This window comes from Halichondria panicea, chromosome 16 (assembly GCF_963675165.1).
Source record: "Halichondria panicea chromosome 16, odHalPani1.1, whole genome shotgun sequence".
NCBI lineage: Eukaryota > Metazoa > Porifera > Demospongiae > Suberitida > Halichondriidae > Halichondria > Halichondria panicea.
This window is the reverse complement of record NC_087392.1, coordinates 4,779,359-4,795,107: the sequence shown is the minus strand read 5'-3', so window position 1 is coordinate 4,795,107 and position 15,749 is coordinate 4,779,359. Positions and strand designations below refer to the sequence as shown.

The following is a 15,749-nucleotide window of genomic DNA, read 5'->3' as shown; positions in this document are numbered from 1 at the left end:
GTTTTCGTCGCATTGCAACCGTTGAGCATGCAGTTACAGCTGGAACACACACACAGACACACAGTCAGCTTTACCATATCCCTCGTGTAGCTATATACGCCTCGAGGTAAATATATATGCATTATTAATTACTTACCCTTTAAACCGTACAAGACTCTGTTAGTGTGTTGTCCAGAATAACTCTTTCCAAGAAATTCAAAGTACAAATGTTCTTTTCCTTTCGTTTTAGGAGTAAATACAACATACTTATATGGTATAAACTTTTTAAGGGCGTTTAAATTGATGGTAAGTCGGCAAGACAGCTCACAATAATCTTTATCTATGTCCCTATATAATTATATAAACACTTATCATTATGCATTATATAGCTCACTAACTAACTTTTTGACAAAGTTCCCAATGTTTCGTTTCCAACCCCCAAGGTGTTTACTTCCAAAACGAAGGAATACTTTAGATTCGTCGTCCCACTCCCAGACTGGTTTGGCGATGATCACATGGAACACAACATCAAGCGATCCTTCGGATCCTTCGGGATTGTAACCCTTCGGTTTGCTGTAAACACTGTGAGCAATGGTAATCCTTAATAAACGCATGCAATGAAATTGAAGTTGGGAGTACAGGGTGGGTGGGGCTCAATGCTGACTCAGCACTTTACTTTCGAAATTAACCGTGAGTTTTGAGAACCGTGTAAAACACCACAAGAGATACAGTGCAACAACCAAAGAGAGTAGATTTTTTTTTTTTTTTTTTTTTTTCACATTTTGTGGCATATCTTCTGAAGTAAAAGTGATATGATTTATTTGAGTGCAGGTACTGAAAGTTCAATTATTGGCGCTTCCATTGGACCACCACCTGTTACATCATATGACATCATCACTATGAAATGGCTGTCTGAAGATGTGTACCTCCGAAAATATGTTAGGAATAGAAGTAGCTTATTTGTTTGAGTTAAGATCTGAAATTTATTGTGTATGTACCTGACTATATTGCTCATCTTTTGAGCTTCAACGGAAGTCTGGGCTGCTAGTAAGTTCTGAGAAATACTGAATTTTGTTGTTTTTTGGTGGCAAATATGTTAGGAATACAACTTTCGATTTTATGCTAGTTAAGGTCTGATTTTTGAGGAGCATGTACTACAATAGCATAGAATTCATCTGTACTAACTTACAGGAGCTAGACCAGTCTCATCTTTGCTAGAGCGGCCCTTCTTGTCAAAAATGGTGATTTTGCTCCGTTTTGCTACTTTTGCTGACGTATGCAATGATATTCATTGATTTGTGACATCACAAATCATCTTGTTGTTATTTGCTACATCCAAAGGTCATGTGATGTCTACCTGCAAATACACAGTTGGTGTTGGTCATTCTGTGTCATAGGGGCGTGGTAATTGAGCTTACTACGTAGCCAAATCGCCCCAAAAGTCATAAAAAGCACTGTTTTTGACAAGATGGGCCGCTCTAGCAAAGAAGAGGCTAGCCTAACTCCTGTAAGTTAGTACAGATGAAAAGTACACTATTGTAGTACATGCTGCTCAAAAATCAGACCTTAACTAATATATAATCGAAAGTTGTATTCCTAACATATTTGCCACCAAAAAACAACAAAATGCAGTATTTCTCAGAACTTACTAGTAGCCCAGACTTCCGTTGAAGCTCAAAAGATGAGCAATATACTCAGGTACATGCACAACAAATTTCAGATCTTAACTCAAACAAATAAGCTACTTCTATTCCTAACATATTTTCGAAAGTACACATCTTCAGACAGCCATTTTATACTGATGATGTCATGTGATGTAACAGGTGGTGGTCCAATGGAAGCGCCAATAGTTGAACTTTCAGTACCTGCACTCAAATAGATCATATCACTTTTACTTTAGAAGATATGCCATAAAATGTAAAAAATGTGTACCAAAAAAAAAATCTACTCTCTTTGGTTGTTGCACTGTATATCAAGTAGACAACTACATGTATTATTATATCGTGCATGAGTTTTGAATGTGGTTAACATTCAACTTTTAAAGTTTCTATTGAACACGGGCTCATCAACAAGACAACACCACAAATTCCTCCTTGTTTGCCTGTAGCAGCCTGTGGTTTGCATGTTTACTATTTGTGGTATAAGTTATAGTTGTGACACATGCACGAGTGCCACATGGGATATATTGGCTCAGTAGTGACTTAGGCCCGAGGGCTCGAGGGCAAAGGCACTACTGAGCCAATATATCCCATGTGCGCACGAGTGAGCTGTGTAACAACTGATTTGTTGCATTCCTTGTGCATTCCTTTCCTGGTACACATCACTCCTTTTATAGGACAAATAGTTTCAACTACTTGTGGTGGCTGTGGAATGCTCCAGACGCATGAAAAACGTTTTCTGCCTACCACTGCATGAATCTGTTTAACAGTGTTATACTATAAAAGGGACCGTTTCAGGTTGCTGGGGGCTTTAGGTAACTTCAGCCATACTATGCCAGTATCTAGACAGTGGCACAGGTCAAGCCGTGGGCTTTAGGTAACTTCAGCCATACTATGCCAGTATCTAGACAGTGGCACAGTTCAAGGCTTGACCTGTGCCATATGGCAGATATTGGCACAGTGTTTCCTTTGATCTGCCCACTCAAAATGCAACAATATGTGATACCGAAAGGTGCATAAAAGCACTGTACCAGTCATACCCTGCCAGTTCTTTCTCCAGTGTATCCACAGGCACATTTTGTGCTGCAAATTCCTGTGAGCCATGCTTAGGCGCCTCACCGTCACTAGAATAGCCATCAGTCCGTCTTAATCCATTTGTCATAGTTACTTCACAGTTACTAGTCTGTTTATCTGATACAGTATCTTGTTCATCTCCAGGGGCATTATTTTGATTGCTAGGCTTATCTCGACAGCTAGACCGATATGGTATTGAGTCAGCCTCACTCTCGCTATGGTAGCCATCAATCGGCCTCCAATTTGTTCGAGGATAGTGTCTTTTTCTTTTTCCAACTTTACCTAAAGTCATATCACATTTACCTGAAACCAAGAATAATTTTATGTTTACCTGGCGCAGTTGTTTGTTCACTTTCAGGTACCCTTTCAGCAAGTATTGGACCGTATGTCATTGGCTGACCTGAGGGTCTTGATTCCTGAAAGAAAGAAGTACTGTATAAATAATTAATATATGGTAAAATGAGCCATTTGAACCGACAATGTTTAATTTGGCGTCTCAGGCGTGGCTACTACGGCAATGAGGTTGAGTCCACCGAAAATATAACAGAATTTAGTCATACTGTGCCAGGGTGGGCTTTAGGTAACTTCAGCCATACTGTGCCAGTATCCAGATAGTGGCACAGTTCACCATCTGAACTGTGCCATAATTATGGCAGATATTGGCACAGTGTTTCCTTTGATCTCAGAGGTCAAAATGCAACAAGTATACATGTACGTGTTTATTTTTACTTCTGTGTATACACTGTTATTTTTGTTTTTAATTCTCTCTGCAACCACTAATTCTTTAGAGTACAGTATACACTTATAATTAGTGTCAAGACTCACAAAAGGAGTTCAGTAAGATACATTTTTGTTGTGATCTAGCTTTTTTACTGATATGGATGCCACCAAGAGTTCATTAGGAAGAGTACGCAACTCCACTTAAAACCATAGTAGGCGTTCCTTCAGTCCTACGTCGCAACCGCATGCTGTTGTATAAACTGTGAAACCAAATACAATGAATAACATAGTGATGATTATCACTAATGTTATTCCTTTACAACTGCGGTAGGAAAGGCAATGAATAACAGCGTTTCTAATTTTATTCATTGCCTTTCCTACTTGTTGCGGTTACAACAGATAGTATCGGTGACGTATGAGTGGAGGAATGCTTTTTGTGCACAGTCTATTGGAGTTGGTACTCTTCCTAATGAACTCTTGATGCCACCATATCCTTTAATCATAGATTGAAGAGTTCAATCTATGCTTTAACTATACTGTCCACAGTATGAGCTTTGAGGTACTCCACAGCCTGTTTAGGCACAACTCATTATTCAATGTGGCCTCAAATTTACGCCGCAATGAAGGGCCTGTAATCAAGGTTAAGATCAGTAAGTAGCCGTATGACGTAATGCGTTTCCTATCCCTTTCCTTTACTATGTTTGAGTTAAGATCTGAAATTTGTTGTGCAAGTACTTCATTACCTAGCACATCTTTTGAGCTCCAGCGGAAGTGCAGGCTACTGGTAGGTTCTGAGATACACAGAATTTTAGTAGCAAATGTGTGTTAGGCATTGATTTTTTGAGTTTGTGCTAGTTAAGGTCTGATTTTTGAGGAGCATGTACTACAATAGTATACTTTTCATTTATACTAACTTACAGGAGCTAGACCAGTCTCTTCTTTGTTCTTGCCAAAAATGGTGATTTTAGCTGATTTTCACGGTTTCTGTTGCGTAGTAGTGTAAATTGCCACGCCCCTGTGACACATTATGACTGATCAACTGCATATCTATATGATCAAAGCTTCCACAGTTCCAGCTTTTCCAGAAAGGGAACTATTTTGGGATATTCATTATTATAATGTCACACAACACGATGTACAGACTACAACAAATGTATTGCCACTTGGGCTTCATCTTGGTGCTTTGATAATGATAGTTCTGTATAATGCGCACCACTTGTGGTTTGAGACCTAGGGTTGGCTGAAAACCACAGTCTGAGTTACACAACTACTAAGTGTTTGTGATGTCACCCTGAGAAAGTATGGAGTGGAATGTGCATGGGTGTCCGATACTCCTATTCATGCACTCCTGATACAACAAACAAAGGCAAGGTTAAATAACCTTATTCACTATTTATCGTCAAGGGCCCTTGCTATATCATAATAATTATGCGCAATCATTTTGATGCTGCATGCAGTATTGACTCATTATAGCCACACAGTAAAAGTGATGGTGATCACGCACTTTGCGAAAACCATGGTTCGCAATGTGTGCGTGACTATAGATTCCGGTCATTTGAACAGCATTTCAGTGGTGTAGGCAGAGGGGAGCTGACAGGGCTAGCCCCCCCCCCCCCCCTTTGTGCTCCATCAACTTAAACTTAGCTTGAATAACTGTGATCTATCTACAGTACTGCATGCAAAATTTTTTCGAAGCGCCCATGCTCTATACCGATTTAAGCCTTCCCTTCTCAAAATCCTGGCTACGCCACTGAGAACCTTTACAACCTGAATCTGGTAATGACCTATCATGCAGAGTGCAGAATCAATGTCTTGTGACTATTTCGCCCAAGTTAGTCAAGTTATATTAGAATAACAAAATGATAACCACGGACATGCATGACCCACACATGCAACTGACCGTTGTACAAACCATATGCTGCATGTCATAAGGGTTTCATGTTGGTTGGCAGAAGTTAAAAGTTAAAGTGTATGCATGCAGTCAATCTTGACCATTAATTGCATAAACAGTGTGTGAATGATCGAGGTGCAGGTGGTCATGATTGGCTGCACTTATACTTTTAACTGGTGCAAACCAGCATATTCACCTCTGAGTCCACAGTAGAGGATCCAACTTGGTCAGCATAAGTCCGTGGCTGCTCTCGTAGAGAATGAGCAGGTGGGTCTTCGGTGTCTTTTGTTGACTTTTCTCTTGGTGAATCAATGCAGTCTGGTGTGGGATTTTTAACTTTGGTATATGGTGTGACGTTTTCTCCATCAGTGCTGGTTAGAAATTTGGGGTCTTTTGCTAATGAAGGTGGTTCAGTTCTACAAGTACTGTGGATTTCTTTCAGTGTCTCCACACCAGCAGCTACACCACCAGCAGCATGGCTATCAACAACACTTTCAGTAGTAGGGGGCCCTGTGGGTTGACTTTTCCATGGTTTTTTGCAGAATGGGCAAACTGGGAAAGTCATTCCTAAAGTTAATGAAATGGGAAGATTATCGGTAGGACAAGTGCACACGCAGAACTGCTCCACATCACCATCAGATGTCGCAGACATTTTTATTGCAGGCAAGCTCTTGAAGTACACTCAGACAAGTACACTAACAGTAGGTAGGTTTCAACCAAATATGAGTAGCAGAAATATCAGTAGACCTAGACTGTAAATCTTTTACGCCACTTGTCCATGCACTGCACTAGATGGGCGTGCCCGTCCCCAGCCATTTTATGGCTGAGGACGGGCACGCCCATCTAGCACTGCACTGCACATGCTGTTCAGGCTTCATGTGCACGGTTTTTTCCCTGGGAAATAACCTACTGCTGGATTTATTGGCTAAGCATTAGTGACCTTTTGACCTCCTCTGCCCGGCCCACTGCACTGCACTATAGCTAGCTAGTAGCTTGCCTTTTCCTTGAATGAGATGGCGCTGACTGCAAACCATGTTAGAGTTGTGCAGCACGGCAATGCGGTGATGGGAGAGCGCACACAGCTTATGTACGACGAGGAGACTGGTATGGTGGGCCAGAAGAAGACTGTGGTTGCACAGGTTCCTATAGAGGGAGGTGGACATGCCATTCTCGTTACAGAGCAAGTGCAAGTTGGACAAGTGGTAATTTATAGAACTTGCAAGTTAAATATACAATATACCATTATTATGTTTGTTTAGATGTTTGTTTAGTCTAGTAATTATGTATGGTGAATATTTATTTTCAAGTTTCAGTTTCATTTTGATCTTGCTGCACAGGGTCCTCCGAGTTACACTCCACGCACTAATCGAGCCTTGCAGTATAACGATAACGTAATTGAGAGCACATCTGATGAGCCTGATACCAACAATGGAGTCTGCAAATCATGCAGCTGTAAGTAGTATTTGTTGACTGCGTGACTTTAGTAAATAATTGCAGGGATTTTGTGCAGTTGCTTCATTTTCTTGATGAGCCTTGCGATAATCACCCCTATAGGTAAGTTTGACCTTATATACATTCAGTGGTCATTGTCTATATAGCACCTATATAATTAGCTAAGAGTGCAATATGGGATTAATCGCACGAGTAATAAGCAATGGCAAGGATACTAATTGCACGAAGCGCAGCCGAGTGCTATTAACCTTGCCAGTGCTTGTTATGAGTGCTATTAATCCCTTATTGCAGATATGCGATTAATCACTGTACGAATCACAGTGAATAATAGGACAACATGCAATTATTAGTTATATGCCTCCTGCTTCCTATAAAAATGGCTTCCTAACAAATTTAGACTAGACACAGTGGCAACCTCAGCAAATCTTATTTACATGTAGAGAAACACTATAATAGGATAACTACAGAGTACTATTATAGGCTCTGTACACATACTACAGGTACTAACTAGTTAATGCACTGTTGCAATGCTCTATAATTAGCCAAAACAGTGCATTAACTGGTTTATAGTTTTTAGCTTCTTGCAGCTACCAATATAGCTATCGGCTCTAGTATAGAGCTAACTACTAAGTAGAATAGCAACCTTCTACGAAAAGATTTGCTATTCCTGATTCTGGAGAGACTGCAATGGCCTTCAACGTACTGGTAAGCAAAACTAACCTTTATACTCGAGAATAAAGCCTTTGTTAGCAAGATAGCATTGCTAGAAGCTTATAGAATCACTTAGCTGTACTCATTGCAACCATGGAGCAGTTGTAGATATTATAAAATTCTATGGCTTAAAAATAAATTTTTTTGACCACTAACTACCAAAAATGCCAATCACAGAATAATAGAGCACCGGCTGTGGTTACTATAGTTGTAGATCCTAGTCTATGGCATTTGTTAGCATAATTACTAGTATAGTTAAATAGAGAGCAGAATGATTCATTATCCTCTAGGCATATCCGCAAAATTAACATTAGATTCGAGGTAAGGTCGTTTTTAAGCCGCGGCTATTTCCCGAAATACAGCCACCTCGCTATTCCGGCCAAGCTCTGCATGGTCGGTCCCAAGGGTGACCGGATTAACGAGAGTCTGCTGTAATTACATAAAAATTGAAGTGGGGTGACATGTACAACATTGTAGCAGGAGTGCATGAACTCCTGATTGTAGTGATTGCTATCTCCTATGAATTTATTTACTAGTGGACCGCAGAGGCCCACAATGTTATCTATCTCCCATGAATAATGGGATATTATAGTGAAAGCAATTAAACAGTAATAAATATTCTTCCTATCTTTGCAGCTGTTGTTGGTTTGCCAGCATGTGCTCCCCTGTCAGGTGCTGCGAGCAGTGGGCTGGTTCTGGGTTCAATAACTTTCATTATGTCCATCCTCTGCTGTGCCTACTGCTGCAACATAAAGAGCTCCACTGTGCAATGCTTGTGTTGCTCAGCTGTGACACTCCTAACCCTTGCATTTTTGGCTGCTCTGATTGCGAACACTGTGTTTGTGGCCCAGAATATTAACTTTATCAACGACCTACCAAGTAATTGCTCCTCCCCTAAAGTAGCTCTGGCTGCTATGAGTTTGTCTTGGATTCTGCTACCGATGTTTGGACTCTTCTGTTTGTGCTCTGCTTATATTTGTATGGAAAAGTGTCTAGAGACAATAATGAGGGATAATTAGTTGTTTGTGTGTGATAGGTAGTCAACTATCTTATTGTTTGCTTGTTTAGTTAATGATCTTTACCAATTTTTGAGTAAATATTTGCCTCAAACATAAAATAATGAATCACAATTATAAATGTCAACTGATGATATTGGGATAATAAGATGCACATAGGAAAAACACAACACTATAGTCTGCAATGGGAGAAATTATGAGTCCAATGTTGCGTACAACTCCTCTTTCAGTTGTAGCACTTTCAGTTTCAGCTTGGTCAGCTCCAGTTTAGCCCTAGCCTCCTCGTTCTCAATAGCCAGCTCAATCTATGTATGAGAGAAGAATTAGAGTTACATTTAATTAGGCAATGAAAATGGAATTGTTCAATGCATGCAGACATATCATAGATTGTAGTACACAATATCAACATACATTGTATACCTCTAGTAAACCTGTCCTATCCTCACTGTGTGTACATACCTCTAGTAAATCTGTCCTATTCCCACTGCGTGTACATACCTCTAGTAGACCTGTCCTATTCCCACTGCGTGTACGTACCTCTAGTAGACCTGTCCTATCCCCACTGCGTGTACGTACCTCTAGTAGACCTGTCCTATCCCCACTGCGTGTACATACCTCTAGTAGACCTGTCCTATCCCCACTGTACTGCTCACGAATTGTCTCCAATGTTTGCTGTCTCCGGAGGGCACTGTAAAAATAAGAATACCGATACCTGTATAACTACAGCAGTGGCTGTGAACATAATTATAACTAAGCTAAGGTTACTGGTAGTGAGTGAGTGAGGCTTCTTGAACTCATCAACTAGTGGGGAAAAGTGGTAAAGAAAAAAGAGGATTGTGAGATTGTGAGATAGTAGCATGGGCAAGACAGGGGGAGAGTGGGGAGAATGGGCGGGGTTGTGAGATAGTGAGGGATTTAAGGAGAGAGTGGGATAGTGAGGCTATAACAAGTGTTCATAAACTACACGGTGTAACTGTCCACCTCATCTTTGTTTGCTCCTCCCTGAGAATGTACTGGGACTCCAGTCGTGCAATGGTGTCCAGCTCTATTTGCCTGTAAGAGGGAGGGGGTGGGATCACTGAATGTCTTTAATACATGTACTGTGCAGGTATAGTTGCCTGGTATTAAACAATAAACATGCACTTGCTGCGTTTATGAATTTAATAGAAGCCCACACACACCATCCACCTTTGGTCAGAGAGCTCCTCTAATGGTCCGACTTCAGTCTGGGCATGCTCAGTGTGACGTTCCTCCAGCCCTGTCTCCATGGCGACTATCTTCATCTGAAGCCGCTTTAGATCAGTCTATAATTGAGAGATAATTAGCCAATTTAGCCGTACTATCCTATTACTTTAGCTTCTGACCTAAGTTAAGAGATGTGTACATGTACTAACAAACAGTCAGGGGGCCTCCATTACTAGTACATAGCTACAATATACGACTTACCTGCCAACGATGTGTGTTTCTTTGGTAAGTGGCGATGGACTTCTCTACTTCATCTCTACCACGCCCCCTCGTCCCCACACCACTGCCTTCGTCCTCACTGGACTCTTCATCAGACGCTATCTCATTGAGTACGCGTACAGGGGAGGTGGTTTCTCCCTCTGCACAACTCGGTACTCGTACAGGGGAGGTGGTCTCGTCCTCTGCACAACTCGGTACTCGTACAGGGAAGGTGGTCTCATCCTCTGCACAACTCGGTACAGGGGAGGTGGTCTCATCCTCTGCACAACTCGGTACAGGGGAGGTGGTCTCGTCCTCTGCACAACTCGGTACAGGGGAGGTAGTCTCATCTTCTGCACAACTCGGTACAGGGGAGGTGGTCTCGTCCTCCACACAACTCGGTACGCGTACAGGGGAGGTGGTCTCATCCTCCGCACAACTCGGTACACGGAAGGTGGTCTCATCCTCTGCACAACTCGGTACAGGGAAGGTGGTCTTATCCTCTGCACAACTCGGTACAGGGGAGGTGGTCTCATCCTCTGCACAACTCAAGTTCATTTCCAAATCCAAATTGTGCACAATACCTACGGAAGCGACTTCCAATTGAACAGAACCAATCTCGATATTATTACTTAACAAAGCAGACACTTGGTCGACCATATCACCTTCAATACCAACCAAATCGCAATTTCCATGGTAATCCTCAACAACAACATCGGTACTCAAACTTTCATCGATTTCATTCTTGCTACTTTGTATCTCAACTTCCGCCATTACTGGTAAGTCTTGTTCAATATCAGACATGTTTTCTTGGTTATTAAATTCAGTTTGTGCAGGCATTTTAGAAACTAGGGTGGTTTTGAGGGGAGTAGACGATGATGGAAACACAGCCGCCATTTTGATCATCTTTTTACCACTTGAAGTGAGAGATGACTCCGTAACAGATAGTGAAGCTTCATTATGTGACTGTTCATTATTGTCCGTACTCCTTTGAGACCTTTCACTTTCTCTTATTTCAATTTTACCCTCAGTAAGAAATTGTTCCATCTCTGGCTTGTCACAAAGAGGTGGGTCGTTGGCAGCTGTTGGTAGCTGGAAAAACTCGGAGCGATTAAACTCAAACAACTGTGAGGGGAGGGTCAAAAGGTCGCTAGTGTCCAGAATGGGCAGTTCAAATTGTAGGTCTTCAATGGCCGAATCAGTATCCACTGTGGTAGGGTGTACTTCATCATCTGTGGGGGGTTCAGATATGTCCTCTGTGGGGGGCACCATAGCATCAATATTGGCCACTGTAGGGGGCTCAGAGTTTTCCACTGTAGGGGGCCCCATAGCATCAATATTGACAATTGTAGGGGGCTCAGAGCTGTCCTCTGTGGGAGGCACCTTAGCATCAATATTGACCACTTTGGGGGGTCCAGAGCTGTCTTCCGTGGGGGGCACCATAACCTCAATATCGACCATTGTAGGGGGCTCAGGGATGTCCTCTTCAGGGGGCACCATATCATCAATATTGACCATTGTAGGGGGCTCACAGCTGTCCGCTGTGGGGGGTAACGTAGGCAATTCTAATCTTTCAGTTGATGCACTGTCTATAGAATCTGTTGTATCTGATAGTGTCAGTTCAGGCTTAGTAGTTTCGCAAAATTCATTGGAACTTGAGACTACATCTTCTTCTTGTGGTAGTGTGTGATGTTGTTGAACTAGCTGCAATAGAGATTTACCTCGACCAATACGACCAGGTTTGGGTGAACTCATTGTCCTTGTTCCAGTATCACTGCTCTTTCGTTGCTGTAGCAAACTTTTATCTTTGCTGATTAGTAGCCTAGAAAAGCCTCTACCATAGCTTGTTACTTCCAGTGGTGGCATGCCTGCAGTCTTTGCATCGCTAGGTTGTGTAGCAGTCTCTAGTGAAGACGGTGTTTGGTTGACTTTCTTACAATCTCCATTCTCACATACTGGCAGTGATGGCAGTGGCGTCACAGGTGAAGTCATCACAGGTATAATGTGTTCACTGTCACTGTGTGCAGGGCTCTTGTTAGTAGTCGATGTTGACAGAGTTGGAGGAGATGCATTATTATATGACTTGGTTCTTGCAATCGAGGTACAATTCGTATTACTAGGGACAGTAGTCTTCGATAAGAGGGTAGGGACGATCCTTCCTTTGTCATGTGTTTGTCTGCAACAGAAAATGAATAAAGAAATGATACGTGCCTTAACGAAACCACATGAAACCACACATGCTCCAGATTGAATCATTTACAAGTACAATAGCAGAGGAGGTACGACACACGTGCCTCGATTAGGCTAATTGCCACCTTGAGCGTGGGTGTAATTATGCCTCGATTATCTGCCCACACTCAAGGCAATTAGCCTAATCGAGGCATGTGTGTGTCGTACCTCCTCTGGTACAATAGTGTTGACTGAGACTATAGACTGTGGCAGGCCTAATTGGGCTAATTACTATACGTAGTATTATTCACACTATGGACAACCAACAGCTTAATTAGTGTACCATACAATCATATCAAGATATGCAACAATCCATAGAGCACACATGATCCTGGTATTGACCTGATCTCTTCTTTGGACGAGTGTGTCTCTCCTTCACTGGAGGTGGCTGAGAATGGATCAGAAACTGCTGCAAAGAAAGAAATGGAATATTATGATTATTGCACACTGGAATTATTGCTCCTGATATTAGGATGGCACAGTGCTACAAGCTCTTGTTCAGTGGTGTAACCAAAGCCAGCACAAGCAAATGATGTGCTGTAAGAAAAGTGGCCCCAATTGTCCAATAAATCATACAAGAGCAGAGGAAAAGCTATGGCCCAATTGTCCAATCTTAAGAGGCAAAGCTGTGCAGTAAAGTAACTAAGCATTACCTTGTGTTGCCCTTGACCTCGACTTGGCAATAGTAACGACCAGCTGCTTACCGTCCAACAACACTCCATTCATTATCCTCACGGCCTCTTCGGCCTCAGAGAATCTAGAGAAACGAACAAACCTGCGGACACAAGTTGTTGAACACGGCACAAACACATCATCTGTCTCTCTTACCCATAAGTTGTCTTGCTGTTGCTTGAGCGAATAATTCTTACTTCTTCTACGTGCCCAGCTCTGCAGAATTTCTTCTGCAAAACTCTCTGTAGTTGAAGAGTAGTGCATGAATACACTGGTAACCACTTGACTTCAGTTGCTGCTTACCTCAAAAGTAGATGCAGGGATGTTATCAACATGCACTTCACTACATGTAGCTGATTTAACACGTCGTCTACCTTCTCCTGGAGAAAAACAGTGATTCTATTAAACAAAAATGGGACTACTAAAGAATATACAGTGGAACCCCTCTTATAGGCCTAGAAAAACGCCAGGTCCCAAATGAACAGTTTGTGTACAAAACAGTCCCTCAACAAAGGTTACCTCCGTATATAACAATTTGTGACCAAGCGTGTCTGCTATAAAACGATTGCTATGAGTGTATCTATACAAATGGACTGCCCACCTGTGTTCAGGATCCCCCGACCCAGGCCTGATGGTCTCACTGAAGGTACGATGGACGACATATCAATACCAGGGGGTGGTCCACTGGGGGTCGTACGCTGTACACTCTTGAAGTTGACCGTGGAGAGAAGGCCACGGCACCTACGTTTGGTGCTGGAGTTAGAACTGCTCACACTAGCCATATCTGTACGAAGGACAGGTTTGTTATGGACACTACAATTGCAACTGCAATGCATCTAGCTATTAAAATATGCAAAATGCATGGCACATAGTATGGCTTCCCACTGTTCCCAGGCATAAATATAAAATTATCAGTATTCTTTGTCTGTACAAAGAAGACATTCTTACAGTTAATGACTATGCAATCCACAAAGCAGCTTCAGAGCATGCAGACCTTCTCAGTCAGTTGCTTGGGGTACTTCAAATCTGTTACAAGTGGCTTTGTAGGCCACGTGGGTTAATAAGCCATGTGGGTGACGACCTTTACCATAAAGTGAGACAACATTTCTACTCATTCAAGATGTCCCTGCATCGAGTTAGTTTCACTGTGAATACCTCAAGAAGAGCAGCTACCATTGTGAGGGGCCATGGCTACTCCATACCCAGGCAAACACGCCTCTACTGGTCAAGATCACATCAAAAACATCGAAGTAAGCAATCTTTCAGGATGTTCAAGATTTCTGTTGGTGCTACTAGTTTTGCCGGTTTCTTTGGTATGCTGAGTAGCAAATCGTACATTGATCTGGAGAAATACCATTGGATGGCGTTACCCGTATCTGGGTGGGAAGCTTTAAAGGGAGACAACATTGAAATGCGATTAAAAATGGAGAGCTTGTGCATGGACATACAATACAAGCTGTGCCGACAATTGGAAACGTTCGAGGGGAACGGGAAACGCTTCAAGGTTGATCGCTGGACCCGGAAGGAGGGAGGGGGCGGGATTAGTTGTGTGCTACAAGAAGGAGATGTCTTCGAGAAAGCTGGAGTGAATATTTCAGTGGTGCACGGTGTTCTTCCATTGGCGGCCGTGAAACAGATGAGATCTCGTGGGAAGAATTTACCCGATTCTGGCAATTTACCGTTTTATGCCGTCGGAGTTAGTTGTGTGATTCATCCGGTTAACCCCTTAGTGCCTACGGTTCACTTTAATTACCGTTACTTTGAGGTTAACGACGGGACAGGGGAGAGGCAGTGGTGGTTTGGGGGAGGCACAGACCTCACACCGAGTTACCTAGACGAGAAAGATGCGACCGATTTCCACACTGCTCTCAAAAATGCGTGTGATGCCCACGACGAAACGTACTACTCGAAATTCAAAACTTGGTGTGACAATTACTTCAATCTAACTCACAGAGGGGAACGTCGAGGGGTGGGTGGGATTTTCTTTGATGACCTCGATTCTCCATCGCAGGAAAATTGTTTCAAGTTTGTGGAAAGTTGTGCTAATTCTGTGATTCCTTCGTACCTGCCAATTGTGCAGAGCCATTACCAAGACGACTACACTGAGCAGCAGAGAGTATGGCAACAGATCAGGAGGGGAAGGTATGTGTATTTGTAAAGTAGACGCTGTTTTGGAGAATGATGTACTGAGTGTTTTGTTAGTAATTGCCTGACTTGAGCTATAATTATGCAGGGCTAATGTACACTAGGTGTATAATGCTGTCAATAGGTTGATAGATAGATAGTATGCATGCATTTTCAGTTATATATTATAAGTACATGTACAATTACATGTGTGTATATTATTGTTGACTGCATGTCTCCATGCAGTCAACAATAATAAACACACAAGCATTAATCACACTGCATGTCTCCATGCAGTGTGATTAATGCTTGTGTGTTTATCATCATTCCCTCATGCAGATACGTTGAGTTCAACCTGGTTCACGATCGAGGGACCAAGTTTGGCCTGCATACCCCGGGGGCCCGGATAGAGAGCATCCTCATGTCCCTACCGCTCTCGGCACGATGGGAGTACATGCACACACCCCAACCTGGCTCCCCTGAGGAGAAGCTGCTGAAAGTGCTGCAGAACCCAAGGGACTGGGTCTAATAAACAGACACGATTTAATAGAGTTGAATGATCTGCATAGATCTATGTCTGTTCTCATTGAAGTGTTCATCATGAACATAAACACTGTACAATTGTTCAAGTATTGTAATTTTATGTGAAATAATTATTTTATGCAAATCTATATATAGCGGGTAATTTTCGGGGGACAAAATACAGGAATATTCGTGGTTGAGGTATCATTTGGCAGTACGTTGGATAATATTTTCGTTGCTTGCAGTAAAGTAGACAAG

At 42.3% G+C, this 15,749-nt stretch overlaps 4 protein-coding genes across 13 annotated transcripts in view; 2 read left to right on the top strand and 2 right to left on the bottom strand.

Moving 5' to 3' along the window:
- The window catches only part of LOC135349716 (E3 ubiquitin-protein ligase RNF213-like), a 66,591-nt gene extending 60,514 nt beyond the window's left edge, over positions 1-6,077 (bottom strand). The window contains exons 1-5 of one of the 3 annotated variants that reach the window (XM_064548303.1): positions 5,519-6,077; positions 3,043-3,127; positions 2,678-2,993; positions 382-561; positions 137-327 (exon numbers count right to left, since the gene is read on the bottom strand). In XM_064548303.1, the coding sequence (XP_064404373.1) occupies positions 137-327; positions 382-561; positions 2,678-2,993; positions 3,043-3,127; positions 5,519-5,974 (1,228 nt within the window). In that variant the 5' untranslated portion in view covers positions 5,975-6,077. The remainder of the gene's footprint in view (positions 1-136; positions 328-381; positions 562-2,677; positions 2,994-3,042; positions 3,128-5,518) is intronic. The other 2 variants (XM_064548302.1, XM_064548301.1) reach the window with 2 other exon arrangements.
- The window catches only part of LOC135349720 (uncharacterized), a 93,193-nt gene extending 84,565 nt beyond the window's left edge, over positions 1-8,628 (top strand). For 2 of the 4 annotated variants that reach the window (XM_064548315.1, XM_064548316.1), the window contains exon 4: positions 8,122-8,628. In XM_064548315.1, coding sequence (XP_064404385.1) covers positions 8,122-8,504 — 383 coding nt within the window. In that variant the 3' untranslated portion in view covers positions 8,505-8,628. Of the gene's footprint in view, positions 1-6,294; positions 6,525-6,659; positions 6,775-6,819; positions 6,877-8,121 lie in introns of those variants that run through there. The other 2 variants (XM_064548313.1, XM_064548314.1) reach the window with 2 other exon arrangements.
- On the bottom strand, positions 8,563-13,928 carry LOC135349717 (mucin-2-like). 5 transcript variants are annotated; one of them, XM_064548304.1, is made up of 11 exons: positions 13,794-13,928; positions 13,447-13,629; positions 13,149-13,225; positions 13,002-13,087; positions 12,827-12,948; positions 12,516-12,582; positions 9,948-12,120; positions 9,690-9,805; positions 9,483-9,554; positions 9,000-9,189; positions 8,563-8,806 (listed from the first exon to the last, which is right to left on the bottom strand). In XM_064548304.1, exons 2-11 carry the CDS (start codon positions 13,625-13,627, stop codon positions 8,696-8,698), a joined length of 3,195 nt encoding a protein of 1,064 aa, XP_064404374.1. In that variant the 5' UTR covers positions 13,628-13,629; positions 13,794-13,928; the 3' UTR covers positions 8,563-8,695. The 5 variants fall into 5 exon arrangements, with proteins under 5 accessions (XP_064404374.1, XP_064404376.1, XP_064404377.1 ...); XM_064548306.1 differs by having other exon boundaries at positions 9,039-9,189; XM_064548307.1 differs by having other exon boundaries at positions 9,078-9,189.
- LOC135349718 (oxygen-dependent coproporphyrinogen-III oxidase-like) lies at positions 13,681-15,638 on the top strand. The gene is made up of 2 exons (XM_064548309.1): positions 13,681-14,987; positions 15,309-15,638. The coding sequence occupies exons 1-2, from the start codon at positions 13,696-13,698 to the stop codon at positions 15,496-15,498; spliced, it is 1,482 nt and encodes a 493-aa protein (XP_064404379.1). The 5' UTR covers positions 13,681-13,695; the 3' UTR covers positions 15,499-15,638.
- Positions 15,639-15,749: the final 111 nt, after the last annotated feature.

What these genes read in the sequence shown, in the direction of transcription:
- LOC135349718 (XM_064548309.1), top strand. Translation starts at nt 13,696, where the DNA reads ATGCAAAATGCATGGCACATAGTATGGCTTCCCACTGTTCCCAGGCAT. An exon ending in CAACAGATCAGGAGGGGAAG is followed by an intron (nt 14,988 to 15,308) that starts GTATGTGTATTT and finishes TCCCTCATGCAG; the next exon opens with ATACGTTGAGTTCAACCTGG.
- LOC135349717 (XM_064548304.1), bottom strand. Translation starts at nt 13,627, where the DNA reads ATGGCTAGTGTGAGCAGTTCTAACTCCAGCACCAAACGTAGGTGCCGT. An exon ending in GAGGAGCTCTCTGACCAAAG is followed by an intron (nt 9,555 to 9,689) that starts GTGGATGGTGTG and finishes TCCCTCTTACAG; the next exon opens with GCAAATAGAGCTGGACACCA. An exon ending in GAGGAGCAAACAAAGATGAG is followed by an intron (nt 9,190 to 9,482) that starts GTGGACAGTTAC and finishes TTATTTTTACAG; the next exon opens with TGCCCTCCGGAGACAGCAAA.